General features: G+C 50.5%; 1 protein-coding gene across 1 annotated transcript; it reads right to left on the reverse strand.

The window, feature by feature from the left end:
• Positions 1-4,963: 4,963 nt before the first annotated feature.
• On the reverse strand, positions 4,964-16,827 carry LOC149367209 (neprilysin-11-like). The gene is made up of 5 exons (XM_089573191.1): positions 16,691-16,827; positions 12,339-12,559; positions 9,024-9,091; positions 6,493-8,184; positions 4,964-5,431 (listed from the first exon to the last, which is right to left on the reverse strand). The coding sequence occupies exons 1-5, from the start codon at positions 16,825-16,827 to the stop codon at positions 4,964-4,966; spliced, it is 2,586 nt and encodes an 861-aa protein (XP_089429317.1).
• Positions 16,828-23,587: the final 6,760 nt, after the last annotated feature.

Raw genomic sequence — 23,587 nt, forward strand, 5'->3', positions numbered from 1 at the left:
CGGTGGCTCAGTGTTTATGGTGCTCGGCTGCTGACCCGAAAGACGCGGGTTCGATCCCGGCCGCGGCGATTGAATTTCTTTGGAGAAGTTCTAGAGGCCCGTGTACTGTGCGATGTCAGTGCACGTTAAAGAACCCCAGGTGGTCGAAATGTCTGGAGCCCTCCACTACGGCGTCTCTCATAGCCTTAGTCGCTTTGGGACGTTAAACCCCATAAACCTAAACCAACCGAAGAAATCATTCTCAAATGGATTGACGAGGCACTCCGAAAACGCAGGGTCACTTTTTAACCCAAATGGCCTTGTGATAATAGATTCCATGCATGCGCACATCGTGGAGGGTGTGAAAGTAAAGCAATAGACAGATAGTGCAATTGCCATAATGCCAGGTGGCTTGACGAAACACGTTCAACATTTGGATATCTCGGTAAACCGGGCCTTCAGGAACAATCTTTGAAAGAACTGGAAAGCCTGGGTGCCAGAAGAGGTCCATACTTACACGAAAAATAACGGATGCGTAGGGCATCTTGTGGGCCGTTGATTCGCGGCACACCATGCCACAACAGCTGGTTGTCAACGGCTTCAGGAAAGCCGGATTAAACATTAACAGGACGCTGACGTTGCGTATGATCGAGCGTTAAATGAAGAGTGCGGCCCTTACATACATCCAACAGGGTAACCTGTGCGCAGCGCCACCTATTTTGAATGTATTCTAAACTATGATCACGTGGTACGTATCCTTCTTCGTTGTATCCGGTATAAATTTTGTTATATCCGGACTTTATATTACAGGCCAAATTTTAATGCAAACGCATACAGCACAAGACGACAAATCGTTTGACATCATCCGGAACGTTCTGCGTCAAAGGGCTCGGCCACAGCAGCCGCTTCAAGAACCACGAAGGTATACGGTTTGGGGTGGCAAAGGTCGCCGGTGCGAATCCCTCGCGTACATTAGGCTCTGACTCTAGTAATTTGGCGCTCCGTAACACGCTGAATCGATTGATACCACTCGGAACCTTCTGCGCCAAAGAGCTGGTCTGCAAATATTTATACGAATGGTGGTGCTAAGTGGTCCGGCACGATGGTTCACAAAAGGCCGATTCACACGACGGACCGTTCGTCCGCGGCCCGCGCAGTACGCGTGCATACGTCAGCACTTTGAGGGGCGCGCTGTCGGCCGCCATCCATCCATGCATCTAGCGCGCCTCTCAAAGTGCTGACGTATGCACACGTACTGCGCGGGCCGCGGACGAACGGTCCGTCGTGTGAATCGGCCTGGGGAGTGTACAGGGCCTGTTGTGAAAAATATTCAGGGGGCACTTTGACTGTCTAAAGTGCATAGAGGCGAAAGCGTTTTCGCAGCACTTTGCCTATGTGACACTGGTGACGTCACCACTGGATGACGTCACACATAATTGATGACGAAGTAATGACCAATTACTAATTATTGACTAATTACTGATTAATCACTCATCACTAATTGACTGCTAATTAATGGCGCTTAAGCTTCAACTTTACAAGTGGAACGCGACAGCGTGTTGTAGCGCTTTCAAGGAGTCCACGGAACGCCACCACCCGTTCGGCGCGATGCCTTGCCCTTTGAACGCAACGCTTTTTGAGGAAAGGAAATGGCGCTGTAATTCTCAGTCATCTCGGTGGACACCTTAACCGCACCGTACAGGAAGGGAGGAAGTGACAGTGAAAGAAGGAAGAGGGGCCGTAATGAAGAAACTGAAAATTGTTTTTGAAGGAAATTACGCAGTAACTGTCTCACATATCTCGGTGGACACCCGTGAAAACGCGGACACATCTGTCAACACGGCTGCCGACACGGACGCAGGCAGCATGAGGCTTTAAAGGCTTTCGCCTTAATAGTAGGACTGGTTTTTTCCTAGGCGAACGGGCGGACGAGAGGCGGTCTGCGCGTGCAGGATCGTTGAAGGGGGATATTGGGAATGCTGGGGAAAATCGGCAGTCGGCTCTCGGTCGTTGAAGAGAGCAGGTCGCTTGCACTGTGAACCCCTGTCGAAACGTCTCGCCACGCAGAATCATAGAGCGTTTACTGGGTCAGTGATACGCGATCAAATTTTGTGTAAATCTTTTAAAACGGGCAAAGAGACTCACGACATTATTAAGAGGGCCTATGGTGACGCTGCCATGGGTAGATCAGGTGTTTTTTGAGTGGCACAAGCTGTTCCGAGAGGGTCAGGAAAGAGTGGAAGACGACGACCGCTCCGGACGTCCTTCGGCCAGCAAGACCAACGAAAATGTGTAGCAAGTGAAACATTTACTGAACAGTGATCGTAGGATGAGTATCAGAAAGATTGCTGATGACTTTAGCATTCCTCAATTCTTTTGCACCAATAATTCTTTTGTACTTCCTTTCTATTTCGTTTCACTTTTCCTGTTTTCTTTATTTTAAACGTTGTAGTCCTTTCCGGCTATTCCCTTCGACCCAGGCTTGCCTTGCCACTTTCATCTTTTCAGTGGTCTTTATACGGGCCTGATCCTGTTCGAAATTTTTTACCCGTTCCTTCTTCCGTGCACCTTTTCTTATCCGTCTGTATTTCTCTTTTCTCCCACCCCAGAGGTCTTTCTTTGCTCACCTGTTTTTTCTTTCTTCCTTTCTCAGCTCCGCACCACCTTATCTGCCGACTACCTCCGAGCCTGTTGTGCCATCACGCTGTAGCTTTGCACGTTGACAACGGAGGCGGAGTTTGTGTACGTCCTCCACCTTCTGTTAGCTCCCGCCACCTGGATGACGTCATCAAAAGTTCCGCCGCCAATACTGCTGTGTCTTTCCGCGCAGACTACGTTCACATCAAACCTTAAAGTAACATGGCACTGGTAGTAGGTGGTCAAATGTTTAGGGGAATCCCCCAAGGCGGAGTAAATTTGTAATAAGGGAGTAATTACTCATTACTCATAGTAGCTATACTCATTACTCATTACTCATAGTAGCTATAGGGTTCCGTACTCGGTCCCCCCCCCCCCCCCCCCGAGAAATTCCTGTTCCGAATTTTATCCATGAAATTTTTTTTTGTTTGTTTGCGTCACACGGAAAGACACAGAGATCAGTGAAATTGTTAAGCACGGCCAGTAATGGTAGCGCATTAAAAATTACATCGCCCATAGCTTAGAAGGGACAGTACTACTTCAAAAGCACCCCTATGCGATAAAGTAGACTCATGCTTTCGCCAAAGGGTGCACTTGTCCATTTCTGCCAGCATGCGTCTCAAGACAGTCTTTTATCACACCGTGTATCTGTTCTGTTCACCTCTGAATACATCCGGTGCACATCTAGCTGGCATTGAAAAGGAGACGAGAAAATCACTCCACATATCGAAAATTTAGAGTGGAAGGCTACGAGTGGAAGGCTACGGTGCCCTCCTTAGCTTGGTCGCGTGACAACAGCGCACACGGGTGAAACCATCACTTTGCTCGAAACAATTCCACTCCACGGCGAACAAGTCGCGATACTGATTTCCATTCAGATAAAGTTCACATTTTTTCTGGTTCTTAAACATGCATATGATTTATATCTTATGCGAATAAAACTCACTCATAAAACTCACAATAACAATGAACAAAAGCAGAACAGTTGCAAAGCTCTTGGCGAGCACAGTTCTCAAAGCAGAATGTCCGGGGTAACCAACGCGCAAGCGTTCATCGCATACGCACAGATGCAACAACGATATCAGTCCGTGCAATAACACCTGCGGATGTCTACAGCGGTGCAGTTTCCTTGCCCGCCTCAGCCCTTATACTCTCTCTTGTTCACAGATATAAACTTCTGTGGTCATTATTGCGTGCCGGACCCTCACTCTCATGCCAGCTCATGGGACATGACGCCAGCGCTGTCAGTCGTGTCGAAGCACGCAGGACACGCTGGCATCCCCACCAGCCTCAAAATTCGGAGCGTGAGAATTTAACAATAGGGCCTTTTCTGGCATTTCAAGCGGAGTAACTGGACAGCGTGTGTCCAGAGTTCTCTGCATACCCGGACACTGCCTGCGCGAATGCGCATACTTCTAAATGGGCGGAGTAAAAACTAAACCGGTTTGTCAAAGGAACACTTACGGACATCGCTCAGACAAGGAAAGTTCGAACATGACGTCAGAACCTGGGCTCATTTTCGATCTCCGGTAACTCGATTACTTTTACGGGAGCAGTTCTATTCACGGGTAGTTATTACTTCGGTTGTCCTTCGAAGACCCTCCAAGAAAATGAAACGTGGCAAAAACGAAAACGACGTGGCAAAACGTGGCAAACAACAACAACAAAAAAAACATGAAGCACATCCAGGATTCTCTGCGCCGCCAGCACGATTAAAAGGAATCATGTTCGAAAGGAAAATATCCCTAAAAGACTTCGTGCTTTCTGTCTTCACAGCCGATGAAATCAACCACAATGTACGCAGCGATGAAAAAACCTGGGTCAGCTGTAAAGCACGCGTTAAAAGACGGTTCACAAAGCTTCGAAGTACGTTTCTCTGAACCATCTCAAATAACAGTGCTCGTTCTCTTAACGAAATATTAGCGGAACCACTTGCGGAAAGAAAAACGCTACCGCTCAACTGGTAGCATTGGTCTATACCTAAGAAAATTAGCAATGAGAACTATCGGTATACCTTTAACTTGTGCGCCGGAAGGAAACTCTCGATAGGCTCATAATTAGTGTACTACGATGAAAATAACCCACGCCCAGCGTTACACACGCGTCAAAAATCTTCAAGCGCCTTCGAGGGAATAGCCTGGTCCTCAAGATAAGGTCTACACGGCCAGTTACTACTCAGTTAATGGAAATAAAGGGGCTCAAACAAAGCGCGCTTCGCGAAAGTCTTAAAATAATACAATGCTGACAAAATTTGGGCAACAATATCTGGCACACGAGAAGCGGGTCGCATCAACGGTACTGCAAAAATGTCTCGTATGCGTCCCACGTGACATCAACGGCCCCGCCCTCACAGGAAGGAGCACTTGTGCTTCGGATTCATGGGCGACCCCAGGGGGCAGCTGAAGGCCTTGGCGAATGGCTCGAAGTTGCGCATGGCTTCGGTGCACTCAGGCGACACGCGGCGGCGGTCGCTTCTCTCCCAACAGGTCACGTGGCAGGCCGTGAGGAAGAAGATCTGCTCTGCGCTGTACTCCTCCAGGCCTCGAAGCCGCAGGTCTCGATCTTCGCTGCGGAAGCGGAGGTAGGCCGCGTGCGCGATCTTCAGCGCCGGAAGGAGGGGGAAGAGCGCCGTGACGTTGCCACCGGAAGTGACGTCAGCCGAGCACCTGCCCAGCTCCCATAGGGCTCGCCCGGGTGAGCCGATGTTGTTGGTGCTCCCTTCGCTAGGGTTGACGGCGGACGAAGCCGGATTCCACGGTGTCTGGGTCATGTCTTCGCTGAGCAGAACCGTGAGCGCGTTGATGGTGCGCGCAAGCTGCGAGAGCCGATGAGGCGGGACAAATGAAATGTCCGGTTTGGGGAGGTTGTCACAAACACTATCGTAGCTTCAAGCTTACAGCTGTGGCACTGAGAGATACACACATACCGTAGAAAATTAAAGGTTGCACCTTCCTTCTATTGGCTATTCGTTCTTCGCGGACCACCGTCAGGAAAACTGTACTGTCCCATTCATTTGCTTATAACTGACAATCCTACGTTTTGGCGAGACTGAACAAGAAAAGACTTAACCGCATTAACCTAAGAACATTGGATACAGCTCATTCGCGCGATTCACTTCCAGTGCATCCAATACAGCCCTAGCAGTGGTCTTGAATGCAGAGATGCTGACTTCTGAGCCCGTTCAGATGCTGCTGCAAAGGCGAGCTGAAGGGATAGGGTCGAAAGCAAGCGGACATATTGACAGCACAAGGGAGGACACTTGGTTATCCTCCCGACCCTGGCTCAACACCCGCCTCGTCATCGGTGTGGTCGACTTCCCCTGCAAGCACCTGCAAACCCGCTGGTTTTGTCAAATGCGTACAAGCCGTACAAGCCATAGTCCGGCTTGGTGCTTGGGAAGGAAGCCTGCGCTTTCAAACCCCGTCCCTGTGGGCTTGAACAAGGGCTCCGGAAAAGGGCCACAATGGGCTTTAAAGCAAAAGGAGGATTTCGGTCCTTCGCGATTAGCGCTTCAAACGAGTGCGAGCGATGCGAACAAAGGCCCTTCTGCAAGTATTTCACCCCAGAAGAGCCGAACACCTGGCCGAGGCAAGTATTGTGAACATTAAAAAATCGGTGGGTATCCTCCGCCGCTGGGGATCCAACCTAGCACCTCCTCAAGGCGAGGGGATGCTCTTCCACAAGGCCACTGCTTCGGTGGACCCCCGCTTCGTTGGTCTTGTGGTAGAGCACCGGTAGAGCAGCAATGGGCTTTACCGCGCCCCCGTCTGTGTGCGATTCCTTCAGCTTACAGTTCCAACACAATGCTGGCGTTAATTAGTCAAGGCCCCCTGTTTCCTCAGCGTAAATATTGGAACCTGGAGAGCCTCCACTTACCTGCATGGCGTACATGAATCCGAGGCCCCCGTAGGCCATGGCATCCGTGCCTTCGTCGGCGTAGTATGGCGCGGCCAGCGCTGCCACGGCAACGGAAATCACGTTCGTCACGGGACTGTACGAAGCGAGGTGGGCGGACTGCAAGCGAAACAACCGTAGGCTCGCCTGGTACTCTTCACTGCCCAGCGACTTCTGCAGCTGCTCGCGACTCATGCGCCAGTGGCCGAAGAAGCTCTGTTCCATTTCGTAGTCGCGTCCGTACAGGATTTCCAGGCTCCGGCTTGTCAGGTACTCTTCCGGGGGCCATATCACGGTGCTGGTGTTCTGGAGCCGCGTGGCGACAGCACGGACCGCTTTGGTGTCCAGTGTGGACCACGAGCCGACCTCCGTTAGCGCCGTCTTGTGCAAAGTGCTCAAGAGATACGAAACGTCCAGTCTGTGCACTCCGGGCATTACGCTGTCGTCGGCGCCCGAAAAAGGTACCGTGTACACGAGGGCAGCGTTTATACCGCAAGCCATCGGATAGAAGAACTCGGACAGCGGGTGTTTCATGAAGAGGTCTCGCACCGAGCTACTAGCGATAGGAGCAAGGAGCAGGATGAACCACCACGCCGTATGGAAGGTCACCTCTCGGGCCGAGTAAGAAGCGAAGAGGGCACGCATGGCATCTAGCAAGTTGCCTTTTGTGGCGATGAGTGTGTCCTCTTCATTCAGGGGCGGTTTCGCGGTGAAGGCGGATTGCAGGGCCTCGACCCAGTCACGAGCTCGGAGTTTTGGCACCAGATGTGGTAATTGACGAATCAGCAGAAAACGAGGCCTGGGGTGTGTGGCGCCGAAAAAGAGCGACAGGTTTCCGAGGATAGAGCGCTGGATGTCATTGCTAGCCTTTGCGAATTCAACAAATGCAGGAAAGGCAGTTCTTTCTCCAAAGGTTCCGGATAAGACAAAGTCGACAACGGTTTTATAGAAGCCTTTGTACTTATTAACCTCGTTATCTATTATGTTCATAATCAATGGCATACCCGATGGGCTTATGGATACCGACCGCTGGTGAGCGGTGCCGTGCCATGGCTCTATGAACTCAACATAGAACCACAATGGCGTGGCCCACAGGGCGGACAGGTTTACCAGAGTCCGCAAAGGTACTGAATAATCGTCGGTGTCTCCAAGCCGAGCATCGGTGGGGTCTAGCAGCCAAGGGAACAACTCTCTGCTCATGAATTCAACGAGGTTTTCCGAGTCGTCGGTGTCTGCAGCGGGGCCTCCCCGGCGAAGGCATGCGTCTATCATCATCGTCACTCTTTTGCTCAGGGGCCGACGAGGGTCCTCGCGAAGCTGTGCTCGTCGCAGCAGCCAGTACAACAGGCGAAAAAGTGGCACGGACTCACTAGGGCGGGTGTCTTCGTGCAGCCAGCCTGAGCACACAAACTGACCGAAATCTTCGCATGCAGATTCTTGCATCTGGTCTCGTTTTAAACCGAGCGCATGCGCGTGTTCCAAGCAAGCTCCTGTGGTGCAAACCGTGGGTAGAACGCGGAGACTGGGCATTGTCCTCGCAATGTAGAATACCACCGAAACAAAGATGGTGATGGCGAAGACAACAAATGCGATAGCTGCTGTCTTGCTCACGGGGTCAAGTTTTCGTCCAGGTAATCGGCGCGGCGATGATGAAAACGGAGACCCGACGCTCATCTGCGGAAAAACCACATTCTGTAAATGAACTCCGTCCAGCCAGTAGTGAAAGTATCTAGAGATCCCAAGACATCCCTAAGAATAGATTACATATATCTACGATGCTGTGAACTTCTAAAAGACTGATCTAAGTGGGGTGAGGAATCACTCGAAGTTGATCTCCACAGCCGATAACGTTTGTTAATTTGCCTTGATATGAGTGATTATGCAAGCCGGTGTATCGGTAAAGCCGCGCCTCTGCTCTTTCCCTGTATTATTTCTCTTATTTCTCTTTAGCATTCTTGGATAACGCGTAGGAATAAGTACTCCAGGCTCCGAATACATTTTTGACTGTTTACACCGACTTTTTCTTCAGCTCGGCAAGGGTGCAGAGATGGTATTGTTTGCACAGACTGACACGAGTTGTGTAACGATGATGAAACCTGGTCTCGTACTTAAATCAGTCACATCACATTTTTGAATCCGTTAAGTATTGTTATGCAACCTATCAGCATTCGAAGAGTCACGTGACCCAATAAACTATTTATTAAGACGGTCATCTTCTTTGCAATGCAGGATCCCAGTGACCCCATTGCTCAACAATACCCCTTCATCCGTACGATTATAGGCCCCATGATTCCGCAACCTGTGACTCTTTGCAAGGATGACTGAAAATCACACGTTATTAGGCACGCGGTCTTTGTCTGAATCATTTAACGATTGCAAAATCGCGCACGGCTCGGTAGCCATGCTTACTGGAGGCTCTGTGTTCTGCCGCACCTCACCCCTACAAAGCTGAGCTTCTCAAAACAATGTGACACTGCACAGCGAGCATTTTCCTGAAGGAAGCCGCCGCATACCATTTCCCGGAGTGCTTTGAGGGCTTCCATCTCTTCAGTAGACCTCCGCTTGATCAGCGTCCTGGGCGCTCCTAGAGAAAAGAGACGACGGCAGAAGATGAGAACACCGCTAACAGGTGTTGCTTCCCAACGGACTCGCTTGATGCAACACTAAAATCATCTGCTGTTATGAATGGGTGAAGTGGCTATTTTGCTTTTAGCTGCAGGAACAGCAGTATACTCTCCACGGTGCACATGAGCACACTGCGTGAAGCTGGAGTACAAAAAATAAAACCTGGTCGACGCCTAACCTAGCCTTAAGAGTGCCATGCGATAGCATTACAGATCCCTCCCTTTCTCCTCTTTCCCTCCTATTTTTGGCGAGGTTCTGCCTACATGCGGAATTATTCGTTCTACTTTACCTTACTTTACCTGCCCCCTGTCACCAACCCAATGGGCAGGTAGCCACCGGCCACTGTAGGCATGCTGCAATGACGTCACAGGGTAACGTAACCTCTCTACACTAATCAAATTTTAACTCTGGTTGCCATGCGTTCGGATTGCTCACAGTCCGGCGCTGATATTGTCATCTGTCACGGAGGGCAGGATTCTGATGTAACAATGTCGGGTGACCTATCTCGACCAGTCAGAGTCGCTAATCAGGGCTGGTAGCGATGACCGCATGAGGTCACGTGAACTCTCTAAACTATCAGCGAATTTCGTCCAAACAGAAGGTGTTTTGGCGATGCTGAACCGGAAGGTGATAGACTGGGGATACTTGGCCAGAAGATGGGAGCGGTGTCCTTCGCGTACACCTTTATGAGCAATCATATTTCGCGCTGCAAGGAATTGCCGGCAGTTAAGGTCTAAAAGGCCGCCGTGTTGGCTCAGTGGTTATGGTACTCGGTGGTTGACCAGAAAGGCGCGGGTTCGATCTCGGCCGTGGCGGTCGAATTTCGATGGAGGCAAAATTCTGGAGCTCGCTCTACTGTGCCATGTCAGCGCGCGTTAAAGAACCCTAGGTGGACGAAATTTCCGGAGCCCTTCACTATGGCATCCCTCATAGCCTGAGTCGCTTGGGGACGTTAAACCCCGTAAACCAAACCAAACTTAGGCCCTAACAACGGGCCGTAGTTGGTGCAGAACCATTGTACAGCAGCCCAGACGCATGTAAGAATGTTCGCCGCATTGAATCAGCAACCACGGGGGTAAGAAGCTGAGTTGCTTTTAAAGCTTTGCTTCAAACACTGCTCGCTTGCTCTGACCTACAGGCCCAAAAGGCACCGGTTGAGCGCGCCCGGGCAGCGGCCGACGCCAGGGGGGCCAAAGTCGGTCCAGTCATACCTCCCTGTACCAATAGCAGTCTTTCATTATCATCTTCATCGCATGCAGCGTGCCCGGGTTGTATTCGCACCTACATCACAATTTTCTTCTGTATTATCTTTATTAACTGAGGCCACCTCAAGGTCATATCTGCGCCGTACATCACCTTCAAGATTTGTACGCAGCACTAGAGCTTTCTCTTCAAAAAGCGAACAAGGTCTTCCTCGCTCAGTGATGAGCAGACCTCGCCATACACTGTTCCCTACACCCCTGGGAACGTTCACGGCTAAGCACATTTCCCTGCAGGTCATTGCTTCCCACAGAAGCAGCACGGCTCTGAAGCCAGAAAGAGCAGGGATGGGCACTACGCGCTGTGATGACGCCGCCAACGTACATTGCAGAACAAAGGCATACCGATAACGCTGTATGAAGAGGAACACTTTAGTCGCATTTGTAACAACCAGTTGCTTCGTTAGAGACGGCACACGAGTTTTCTCTTTACCGGCTCAAGTCCACAGGCAGAATCGTAACGCCAACATCTCACCCACGTGACGACTACGACAACCTTATGAGCAGGCTCCGATGTGAGCAGGCTAAATCAGTGCAATACCTACCGAGCACAACTCACTTTCATTGCTACCTCACTTCCCCGTGTGGTAAAGCGCTATATGGAAAGTACCCCCGCCTCAACCGGCCGCTGTGGCTCAGTGGGTTAGAGCGCTCGGCTCCTGAGCCCTAGTTTTCGGGTTCGAACCAGGCCGCGACGGCCGCGTTTCGATGTAGACGAAACGCAAAGGCGCCCGTGTGCAGTACGATGTCCGGAGCCCTCCACTACGGCACGCCTTACTCTCTTCCTTCTTTCACTCCCACATTCCTCATTAACGGCGGAGTTGAGGTGTCGACCGACAAGTGAGACACTTGCTGCGCCATTTCCTATCCTCTTAAAGTTTCTTAACAGTAATACTAAAAAGTTAAAATTCAATATTAGTTGACCAGACTTCTCGCGAGTACGTCTTAACTGTATTCTTAAAAACTACACTGCTGACAATGCTATGGTGGTAACAGCGGTATTCTAACGGAGAAAGCCCATCTTATAAAATTTCTGACAATTTTATGTAAAACACCCTGTATAGTGGTTGCACAGCGACCACAGCTTTGCGGACGAAAATTGATAAAGTACCTAAGAGGAAAGGTGCCAAAGAGGGAGACATGATATCTTCACTACTATTAATAGCGTGTTTACACGAGATATTCAGATAACTGAATATCTGAAGAAGAGTTGGGGATAAAAGTTATTCGAGAATATTTTAGTAATTCCTAATTTTCTGATGACATAGCATGCCTAAATAACTCAGCGGATCAACTGAAAGGTATGATCCAGGACCTAGACAAGCGAAAAATTATTGTGAAAAGATATACAAAGTAATTTAGTAATGTCAGACAATCCGGAAAGTAAAAACACGAGACTGAAATAACTAGGAGAATAAAAACACGGTGTTGTGACCCTATGAACTATTCTCAGATGATGAATGGCAGTTCACCAATACCTCCAAGAGGAAAGTGAACACCTCTATCTGCAAGTAATGACATATGGGGCAGGAACGTGAAGGCTGACGAAAAGGGTTGAACATAAATTGAGGAGAACGCAGCCATCTATTGAAAGGACAGTGATAGGTGTAACGTTAAGAGATCGGAAGCGGACTGAATGGATGAAGGAACAAACGCGTGTTAGTGACATCCTAGTCGAAATCAAGAGGAAGAAATGGGCTTGGGCAGGGCCTGTATTGCGAAGGCAAGATAACCGCTGGAAGTTAAGGGGAAGCGCATCAGGGAAGAGCGAGTCATGACACAGGGTCAGATAAGGAAGTCGCGGGGCTAAGGTGGTCACAGCTGGCAGAGGACAGCCTCAACTGGAGGGATATGGGCGAGGCATTTGTCCTGCAGCGGACATAGGCTGAGGAAGATGATGATGATACATCGTGCCACACCATATACACCAGCACTCACTGAGACCGCCTTGACCCGTTGGCGACCGTGCGTCGAGCTTCGAGGCATCCTGGAAAGATGCGGCGTTCTCGTCCGGCGCCAACGACGCACACTCCACGGCCTCTGGCGACGACACTGCCACAAGGGAGGCGGCCACGTTGGAAATGGTCTGAGACGGGACGTCGGTGTGGTCCTCCTTGTTTGGACTCGCGCAAGACAGCGTGGACGGTACGTCACTGGTGGGTGGCCTGTCGAGGATGAAAGAGCAGTTGTCATCCGATCGAATACTGCTCTAAAGGCGGAACCAGCAAAACACGCAGGACAAGATAAAGAAGGCACACGCACCACACTGCTGCTTCCACCTTTGCGCATTATGAACCGACCATCCCAGCAATTTACTCTGTGGATCACTGTTCTGCTCTGGAATATAGAATTTTTACCTTTAGATTTTCCGGCCTGCCCATTATTTTTGTTTGCTTTAAGACCAGTTATGCACGTGCGTTAATTCATAATTCATATCCTCGTGTTATTTTCAGTCCCTCTTAAACGACATGTTTTTCTGTGTGGCAGCCTTGTAGACTGCTGTTTCACTAAGAATTTTTTCGAGATCCAGAATTTTAAGCAGCGGCCATGTGGCGACCAGCCGAAAGTCATATCCACTGAGCCACCACGGTGGGTGGGTGATCATTTGTAAATGCGGCGTTACACTCTGTAAGGATCGAACTGATCATCATAGAATAACCTGGCATTTGATTCGATGAGGAGTCAGCTAATTCACTACACATCAACTTCTGCTGAGTCCGCTCAGCCTACATCTCAATATATGATCATTTAGACCTTAGGGCTGTGCTTAGAATTTTACCCTTGACAAATGGTGTCAGTCGCCGTATGGCACTGTAGCAAAAACTTTATAGTTTTCGGTTTCTGAAATATAGAAGAATATTACCCGAGCAGGGTGTCAAGGTGGCACTAAAAAGCATGACCTGTGCACGGAATATGCTTTAGGTGAGCGTGCAGCGCATGGGATATGAAGCGGACGCTTCATACGCCACATATTGTCGTAGCATATTGTTGCGACCCGGTTAGCATGGCCTGACCGGTGATGGGACGAGGAGGATGGGAGACTGGGTTAAGAGGAAGGCAACGAAAACTTTATACAATTACATGGATTATTTACAAAAGAGCGACTGGGAGTGACTATCAGAGGAAGGGAACTTCTTCGACAACCGGAGTCGACGAGTTAACTGGCCTCTCTAGGCCACACTCAAAGCGGAGTTAAATAGGATTCGGATTCCCCATATCCCTGACTGGCGAATAAAGTTCGAAGAACGCTGTACAATCGGATGGACAGATGGGGACGTTGGTGTTACCACCCACGGAAGGAGCGGTGCTGGGCTGTTACCGCTCTTTCGCAGCTCGGTCGATGGGTAAAGGCTGAGTAATCAAACACTGCAGGAAATGAATCTACCGAAGACTACCAGCAGGTGAACGAACGTCCTCGTGCTTCCCCGCCGGATGTCCAAACATGAGACCTGTGTCGAGGACATAGCCGCCTTTCAAATAACAGCAACAGCTTGACATTGCGTAGCCCCACTCCGTTGTCCGGCGACCCGAGGGTAGACTCGCCCAACTGACGCCGCTGCTTCTGCTGCTGTTTCCGCCGCTGCCAATGACCTCGCCAGCCCTCTTCGCAAATTCGGCCTTCGCCGGTCTTCGACCTCGTGGTGATCCCGGTCGAGGGAGTCCGCTGCCCTAATCCACTTAGGCTGGGGGGGGGGGGGGGGGGGCATAACAAGCACTACACTGGTCTGCCGCCATCGCGAGGTTCTTGGCCTTGTCGACCGTTCTCGGTTGCTGCTTCCTCAGGCCCACGTGGCCGGTGTACAATCATAACGTCGTCTAATCAGCTGCGCGTAACTGTTCGCTGAAACCTTTTTTTTTTCGGTTACATTTCCTGCTTTTTCACTAAACGGTTTCTGTCTCTCTCCTCGCTTAGATTTCACCGAACATCGCTGGTATCTCTACACATACGGTATTATTATTTATATTTGTTTTCCTGATTCCATACCTTATGTAACACCCCCCGAGGGGTCCTCAAGGAAATGGAATGAAATGGAACAGGATGGGTAGCGCATGCACTGCATGCATACGTATTCCTCTACCAGGCACCCGCAGTGGTGGCTTAGTGGCTATGGGTTGCGGTTGTAGAGGCTGGGGGCATGGCAGACCAGCTTCGAAGGAGGCGAAATGCAGGAGATACCCGCATGCAGGGCGTTGTTAGTGCACGATAACGAACATCAGGGGGTCGAATTCATTCGGAGACCTACCCGTGGCGTCTGTCGAAGTCTATATGGAGCTTTTGTGAGCTGATCCGGACGTGAAATATCATACAATATGATATAGTACTGCATCAGTTACGAACAGAAAAATTTGGAGTGAATACTTTCTCCGCATTAAGGCTGTGACGCCATAGCGCAATGGGTTAATTCCCATATATGCAGAAGGTCATTCTCTACTTTGCATTCATAGATCCCTGTGAGTTCTCATACCCCTGCTGGTGCAGTGATGCAGCTCTTAAGCGATGCGCCACTGCCCTACGATGGCAGATGCTCCCAGCGGTGTGCCTTGTGCCGCGAAAGTTGCTCTTCCCAAACAACCAATGCTTAATTTTACTTCCCCCTGCCACGGTGGGCAGACAGCTCGCTGCGACAGGCTAATGAAGCCGCAAGGTTATGTGACCTATGTGGGCCAGCAGGATAAGTTGTTGGGCGAGTTGAGTCATAACGAAGGGAAGGTAAGTGCGCAAAAAAGGACGATCACGAAAGATGAGGCAGGATGGGATGAGACGGATCAGGACGAGATGTGGCCCGCCATCAGGCAGCCATCAGGTTTGGTCAATGGGGTTTAAAGTCCCAATGCGACTTAGACTATGAGGGACATCGTAGTGAAGACCTCCGGAAATTTAGACCACCTGGGGTTCTTTAACGTGCACTGACATCGCTCAGTACACGGGCCTCTAGAATTTCGCCTTCATCCAAATTCGATCGCCGCGGCCGGGATCGAACCCGCGTTTTTGGCGTCAGTAGCCGAGCACCATAACCACTGAGCCACCGCGGCGGCCATGCAGCTATTATATATGCTACATAGGTAGAGGGGTTTCTTTCTAACAGGAATTCTTCCTTGGTTAGATCAGATATGTACTGTTCGCGCTGGGCGCTATGGACACTTCATTAACTCACCCAGCACACTATAAGGGGACGCTCACGTGCCGCCGTAAGATGGACTGTCGAGCAATGGTATCTATTATTAAATCGCATCTGTGAAATGAGCAAAGCACTCACACCTTAACGGACTTCCCTTAACCTCCTAACGGACACATGTTAACGCGACAGCGTTAAAGGCCCCGTTCTCCAAGGAATCCGGTGTCGGCGTCGTGAGCGAAATAGCACTGGCATGCTCTGGCAACTGGTCCCCAGAGAGCAACCTAGGAGGCAAGTGAACTATCTAGCTCACGTGACTTTGCGGCTCACCACAACCTGCTCACCGTATAGCGAGCAACCTGGCTGCCGTGGAAGCAGCAATTAAGTCTCACCGCTGGGAGCACTTGCCATTGCACGGCACTGGCGCATAGCTTGACTGCCGCACCACTGCCAGGAGTGAAAGGGGACACCCATGGATCTATGAATGCAAAGCAGAGAATGACCTTCTGAATATAAGGGAATTAACCCATTGCGCTATCCCTTAGGGGGAGCTCAAGTGTCCCCCCTCATCCCCCCCCCCCCCCCCACACACACACACACACAGTTTTTTTTTTGAGACGGGCATCGAAATGGTCATTTAACACTCGGGCGGCTATCTGTTGGGAAGCCAAGAAATGGTTTGGATTACGAGTCCATTGCTTTCTACTTCCGAGTTAAACCGCTGCCAGGGAACACATGACAAGCTGCACTTGTCAAGAGCCAGATATGACCTTCACGTTCTGACGAGCCCGGCTCGTCCTTGCTTCTGCCAGGGGGCTAAGCAGCTGTAAAAACAAGAATCTTTGTGGCTCTGAGGTACGGGACTCGCGTTCCTGCCCTGAATTCGTTACACAATATCCCAGCTTGGTGGATTGTGTAGGATGACCAATCTTTGTGGTTCTGAGGTACGGGACTCGCGTTCCTGCCCTGAATTCGTTACACAACATCCCAGCTTGGTGGATTGTGTAGGATGACCTTGTTAGGGTTGGTTAGGGGTAACTCGAGAGCGGATATCCAAGGCAAAGAGGAACAGCAGCCACCCTCATATAGGCCCTTGTTACGTCACCGTACATACGATAGCCGTGAACCCCTGCGACTGCGAGGCGCTGCAGTCGCTTCCACGAAATGCGACATATTTACCCTTGAAGCGTGGCTGCTGGTGCGGCGACAGGCCTGGACCGCGTCGTGCTGTGGCCCTGGTCGGGTGGCCGGTCCGTGGCCTTCGAAGACTTGCGGCCAACGCGAGTGGAACGGCTTGTGGAGCCGATCGAAGACATGGCGGCTGGAGGAGCTCGTCGGGTGGCGTGCGGCCGGCTCTCGGGTAGAACTTCTTCTGCCTTATTTCTCGCGCGCAGTCCAACCCACGCGCACGGAAATGGCGATCCTTTTCCTTTCTTTATTTAACAGCTCCAGCTTCACGGGGGACTTCCGAAGTAGGCGACTTCAGCTCTAACATCCTAGTTAGTCGCTGTTTAGTAAATTCCTGCATCAGAAGCTTCTCTGGAGATGTTTGAAGCTTGTTAAGGTACCGTGGAGGACCAGTTAGTCATGGTGGGCATTAATAAGCAGCAAAATAAATGAAAAAATGGCGGTTGATTTGCATAGTACCGCCAAATGTGGATTAGGTGCGCTAGCATTGTAGTTTCGCTTCAGCTCCGGTTATCGGATCCATTGTTCACGGTTGGAAGTTGTTCGGATGGCGATATTGAGTTAATGCCCGTACATGCGAACTTGGTCGACCTCAACTTTACATTCATAGATCCCTAGGAGTCCTCGTACCACTTCTGGCGCAATGGTGAAGCGGTTAAGCGATGCGGCTCTTCCATGCACCGACAGTGGCTGCCATCGACGGGACTCTCAAGACCTAGGTTGAACATCCACCGGCTATCATTAACTAAACTTCCACCTGCAAGGGTGAGACAGATTGCCCACAGCCCGATGGGAGGTGGCAGGTGGGCAACGTGCCAGGTAAAACGCGTTTTTGGACAACTTGGTAACATTCTCGATTCATACCGGCAGCGAAGAAGCACAAACATAAAGAGAAGGAACATGCAAAAACATGGACGAACGCTGCAATGAAATGAAAGTTTGTTTACGCGAGTTACTAAGTCTAAAGGTATTGCTATGAATGTTTTCTGTAGGGCGCACAAACCCCGGGTCCCCTTTCGGGCTGTTGTAAGTGAAAAAGGCTCTTGGCTGTTACATGTTAGCCATTTTCTCCAAACATCTTTGAAACAGCTTACTGTTCACGATCCGTTCCTTATTAAAACTTCTAAGTACCTAGGTAAATTTCTCAAGACTGACCACAACATCGATTTGCATTCCCTGTCGATGTAGAGGATCTATTCGATACTATTCCTCGCCAAGAGTGGTTCGCGTCTTTGAGACATTGTATTGACAAGAGTGGTGTTGACCCTTTCCAAAATTCAGCTGGTAGGTCTGTTGACAATTATCTTCTACTCTTTTAGAATTTTACATTAGAGGTACTTTTATCGCTTTTAACAATCACCTCTATTTACAGATGAAAGGCCTTTACATTGGATCTTGCGTCGCACCCATATTAAGCGACATTTTTCTAACCAGCATTGACCAAGTTTTAAGCACAGTTTCTAACTCCGACGAGGTCATCAAAGTGCACCGATATTTTGATGAGTTTTTTAAATTTTTTTTGACAAGCAGAGACCTTTATACTACTGCGATATTGTTAACAGGATTTTAGATGCTCTTACAAAGCATCGAAATGGACTAAAATTCACATATGAGACACCGGATAACGACGAACTTCAGTTTTTAGATATCCGAGTGAAGTTGGGCCGAGATCATGCTTGTTGGATGTACAGCCGTCGTGTTCAGAAGCAACTCTTCCCTTACGACTCAGCTCATTCGAAGGTGATAAAAACCGGCACAGTTAGTATGTGTGTGGATTCGGCGCTTCAGAAATCGTGCATCCATGAAATGCAGTCTAGCTTTGAGAACCAACGACTAGAATTTTCTCAGCTGGCAACAGCTTGTCGGTCGTGACTTCTGTTGCAGTAGCTAGCTTGAAAAAAAAGTGAAGGCACGCAGAGCGAACCCCAACACGAATGAGAGGGACAGAAACCTGCGACCAGAAGTTGCCCCTACCTACACAAAGTGTCGCATAACATGAAGAAGGTTGCGAACAGGTATGGGGTGCCACTCGTTTTTTCGGCTCTGGTGAATCTTTCAAAGCTGTGCCCTAGTATTTCCGGAAATGAGACATGAAGGAGGGGGCGTGGTAAGACGCACACCACGCCCTATGTGCAGTGCGCTTGTGGGGTGGTATACGAGCTGCCACTTTCGTGTGGAAAAGTGTACATCGGTGAAACGGGGCGATGCATCAACGACCGGCTAGGGAAGCACCACAGGAATTTAAAGAAAAAGGAAACTGTGCACTTGGTTAAGCACTGCCAGTCATGCACGACATGTTCGCCACCTTTAGACAGTGGTGGAATTGTAGGCAGCAGCAAGTTTAAAACGGCACGTGAACTCCTGGAGGCCTTTCATATAAAGAAAAGTGCTGATTGCTGTATTTGTGATGCTTCGGTTTTTAAGTACACTTCGAAGTTCAACCTTTTCGTGGCAATATGATAAGATTTTAACAAAAAAAAACAGCGTTCGTCCATGTTCGTCCATCGCCCTCAACCGCAGGAATCCCGCACGGCAGCATGACACTGCAACATGCAAGTTCAGGCTGTTATTTAATCAGTGGTCGGGACAGCGAGTCCATGCACTAGAAGTCGATCCTTCTGCCTTGTCCCGACTTCGCGAAGCTAGTTGCGTTACCGTAGGCTGGGAGTCTGTAGAGGTCCACGAGCACCTCCACGTTCCCCTCTGCGCCATCTGTTAAGTATAGGGCCATTGCCTACCCACATGCCCACAACCGACGGACCCCTCCTGGGCGCGTTGTACTCTGCGCGCGGGGCCGTGCCCTCTCGCGCCGAGCGTCCACCCTAATCAAGACCGGAAGAGGGCGAGTTGGTTCGCCGCGGTTGCCGGCGCTCTCCTTCTTTCGGTGATACATTACAACTTTTCGTTACCTGTTCCTGCGATCGAATTGAGGCATTAGTTGAGCGCCGCAAGCGCCCTGTTGTGGAAGCTCCGAAACCAAATCCTTGGTGGTGGTCACTTCAGCTTCACGCCATGTCGGCGTCTCTCAACGTCGTTTTCAACATTGCCATGACCCTGTCATGCGCCCCATCTACCGCACCCCGTATCAGGCGTCTCTCGGCAGTTACTGCCGCAGGGTCACAGTGGCGAACGACTGCCTATTACATTAGGTCTGTCGGGACACGACCAGCAAAAATGTTTTCGGCGCTCCGTTCCAGCGCGCTTTCGGAAAGCTCCATCGATAACTTTGTTCCTTCCGTAGTCAGAGTGTGCCGGATTACAGACTACTTCCGTGCTCGAGTCTGCGGAACTCCTGCTGCGAACGCAGGTCGGTGTAGATGAGTCCACGACCGACATCCCGCTTCATGTGACCATACGCGTCTCAGTTGCCGCCCTTACATTTTAAAGGAGATTTTTGCCCGCCAAAAAAGACATAAATCTAAAGAACAACACAGGACAACGGCTGTTGTAACGACTGAAATCTTGGTTGAGCATGTATCACTCAATAGCAGCCCCGCATGCGCCAAGCCTGGACAATCAGCAAAGTCATTAAAAATCACATTCCTTAGGTCCAAGGGCCAGAGAGACAGAGAGAGAGAGATAAAGAATAAACTGCTATTGTGTAATAGGAAAACCGGAGTGTTTTATCCGTAGGGTTCTCAGTCCAGGACTCTAGTAGCTTCCGCCGAAGCCTTGGCGATTGCAAGTAGCGCCTCCTGGTGTCCCAGGGTGCCGCTCAAAAGCGTCTCCTGTGACTGCTCCAGGGGCCGCGTTGTGCGGCTTTAAGTGTGCTCAACTGAGCACGTCCATGTAATGTGTGTGGATGTGAGAATATCGCCACAATAAGGACATGTATCTGCGTATAATGTTGGGTGAATGCGTTGTAGGCGGTAGAGATTATGGGAATTGAGTGTTTGGGTGTGTAGTTGGTGGTACGAGTCCGCATGTGTGGCGGGAGTTAGAGACAGCGATTTAGGCGGAGGGTTTCTGGAGGGTTGGAAAAATGGGTTGAGAGGGTGTAAAGGAGATGAGGAACTGATATACAAACATCACCATGTTAGGAGAAGGTAAGTGACGCCAACCAAGTAAAATACAGGAAAAACACGACGTTTCGGGACCGGCTCGGCCCCTTCTTCACGGTGTGACTACGGGCGAGCGCAGCTTGGCTTTTTAAGCCCCTGTGTGGAGGACCTGCGGGTCAATGGCCGCAGCCCATGGACGTAGGATGAGGGGAGAGTCCCCAGGGAACGATTAACATTCTCTCGTGTTTGCTGTATGTGCCACGACTCGAGTAGAAGCCTCCTGCGTGGGTGAGCTTCCGTTTCCAATACAATGGTGCTGTCGAAGTCAATTGGGTGGTCACACCCTTCACAGTGTTCGGCCACGGCGCTGCGTTGACGATTCATGTGACGGACGTCCGCTTTGTGTTGGTTCATCCTTTCCGCGAAGTTCTTCGTTTCCCCTATGTACGACGCCGGGCAGACGGAACACGGAATTTTGTACACGACGCCCTGGGCCTTTTCTCTGGGCTGCCGGTTTTTTGGGCGGGGGAGAAGGCGACCGATAGTGCTGGTCGGTTTGTGCGTTGTCAGCACCCCTTCTTTTCCGAGAATGCGACCGAGCGTCTCGCTCACGCCTCTCACGTAGGGGATGCAAACACGTTTTCGCTTCTGGCATGCGTCTGAGGAAATAATAGACCGGATTTTGTTTTGCCTTTCTTGTTTCCTGATAATGCGCCGGATGAATGAGCTTGGGTAGCCGTTCTTTTGGAGGTCAGAAATGACTCGGTTCTTCTCCTTCCTTTTTTCTTCACTTGAGGAACATATGGAGTCGGCTCTCTTCAGTAATGACGTCACGACAGATGCTTTGTGCGGGATGGGATGGTTCGAATCGAAATGTAGGTACCGTCCTGTGTGGGTTGGCTTCCTGTGCACCGAGGACTGCAGGCCTTTGTCGTGCCTTGTAAGTAGGACATCCAGAAAAGGCAGGCTGCCCTGCTGTTCATGTTCAACAGTAAATTGTATGGCCGGTTCAACTGAATTTAGATGACTCTGGAGGTTTTCTATCTCTGAGGTTTTCACCACACAAAAACAGTCGTCTACATAACGGAGGAATAACTTTGGCTTGGGATTAAAGGAGGAGAGGGCCCGGCTTTCGACGTCTTCCATGGTTAGGTTAGCCACTGTGACTGAAATTGATGCCCCCATAGCAGTTCCGGTTGTTTGCTTGAAAAATTCTCCGTTGTAGGTGAAAAAGGTATTGCGCAGACACACAGGACGGTACCTACATTTCGATTCGAACCATCCCATCCCGCACAAAGCATCTGTCGTGACGTCATTACTGAAGAGAGCCGACTCCATATGTTCCTCAAGTGAAGAAAAAAGGAAGGAGAAGAACCGAGTCATTTCTGACCTCCAAAAGAACGGCTACCCAAGCTCATTCATCCGGCGCATTATCAGGAAACAAGAAAGGCAAAACAAAATCCGGTCTATTATTTCCTCAGACGCATGCCAGAAGCGAAAACGTGTTTGCATCCCCTACGTGAGAGGCGTGAGCGAGACGCTCGGTCGCATTCTCGGAAAAGAAGGGGTGCTGACAACGCACAAACCGACCAGCACTATCGGTCGCCTTCTCCCCCGCCCAAAAAACCGGCAGCCCAGAGAAAAGGCCCAGGGCGTCGTGTACAAAATTCCGTGTTCCGTCTGCCCGGCGTCGTACATAGGGGAAACGAAGAACTTCGCGGAAAGGATGAACCAACACAAAGCGGACGTCCGTCACATGAATCGTCAACGCAGCGCCGTGGCCGAACACTGTGAAGGGTGTGACCACCCAATTGACTTCGACAGCACCATTGTATTGGAAACGGAAGCTCACCCACGCAGGAGGCTTCTACTCGAGTCGTGGCACATACAGCAAACACGAGAGAATGTTAATCGTTCCCTGGGGACTCTCCCCTCATCCTACGTCCATGGGCTGCGGCCATTGACCCGCAGGTCCTCCACACAGGGGCTTAAAAAGCCAAGCTGCGCTCGCCCGTAGTCACACCGTGAAGAAGGGGCCGAGCCGGTCCCGAAACGTCGTGTTTTTCCTGTATTTTACTTGGTTGGCGTCACTTACCTTCTCCTAACATTAAATTTCCCAACCAGACAGACTTCTGTCGAATGTTTTCTTTTGAGTCTATACGCCAAGACTTCGGCATCGAGACCATGCAGCTAGTGAAGCGATACGTCAACATCACCAAGAGTATTGCTGTCTTCCGGACACATCTAAACTTCAACAAGACCTGCAAGGAAAAGGATGTGATACCCGTGAGCCTTCGCCTAAAGCGCCCTGTAACCACCGCAGAAGGCCTACGGCTGGTGTCCAAAACGGAGCAACAGTTATTAAGTGCGCGGATACACGAGTGCCATTCCGTTCTCCGCAAAAAGGAGCTGGACCGGTTCTTCGCGCGCCGCCAACTAGAACACAGGATGCCTGAGCTCTTCCCGCGGGTGGACGCCTTTGCCATGGAAGCGGCCTCCACTGCAGCCAACAAACATCGTGAGTGTCAAAACAAGAAGTTGTTTGCCCTACAGCAGCGGCAGAAGAAACAGCCTGACCCCCATAACTCTGGCTTTGTAAAGAACCTCTCCTCCCGTCGCTTAACACCGCCCGAATCCTCTGTTCTCGCAAAAGGACATGGATTCAACATATCATCTGGTCCCGCCCTCCCAAAACTAGTCGCGGCTGTTGAAGATGCGATCCAGCACCTGGAGCCGCACGTCAGGGAAGAGGTCCGCCTGAAAGCGATTGGTGTCATCGCCAAGGTACCCCCCAAATTTCCGAGCAATCTGTCTCAACTGGAACGAAAAGCCCTACGCGGTCTCAGGGACGACACCGACATCGTCATACTCCCGGCAGACAAGGGCA

Source organism: Amblyomma mixtum, chromosome 1 (genome assembly GCF_055824585.1).
Source record: "Amblyomma mixtum isolate Tamu chromosome 1, ASM5582458v1, whole genome shotgun sequence".
In the NCBI taxonomy this organism is placed as follows: domain Eukaryota; kingdom Metazoa; phylum Arthropoda; class Arachnida; order Ixodida; family Ixodidae; genus Amblyomma; species Amblyomma mixtum.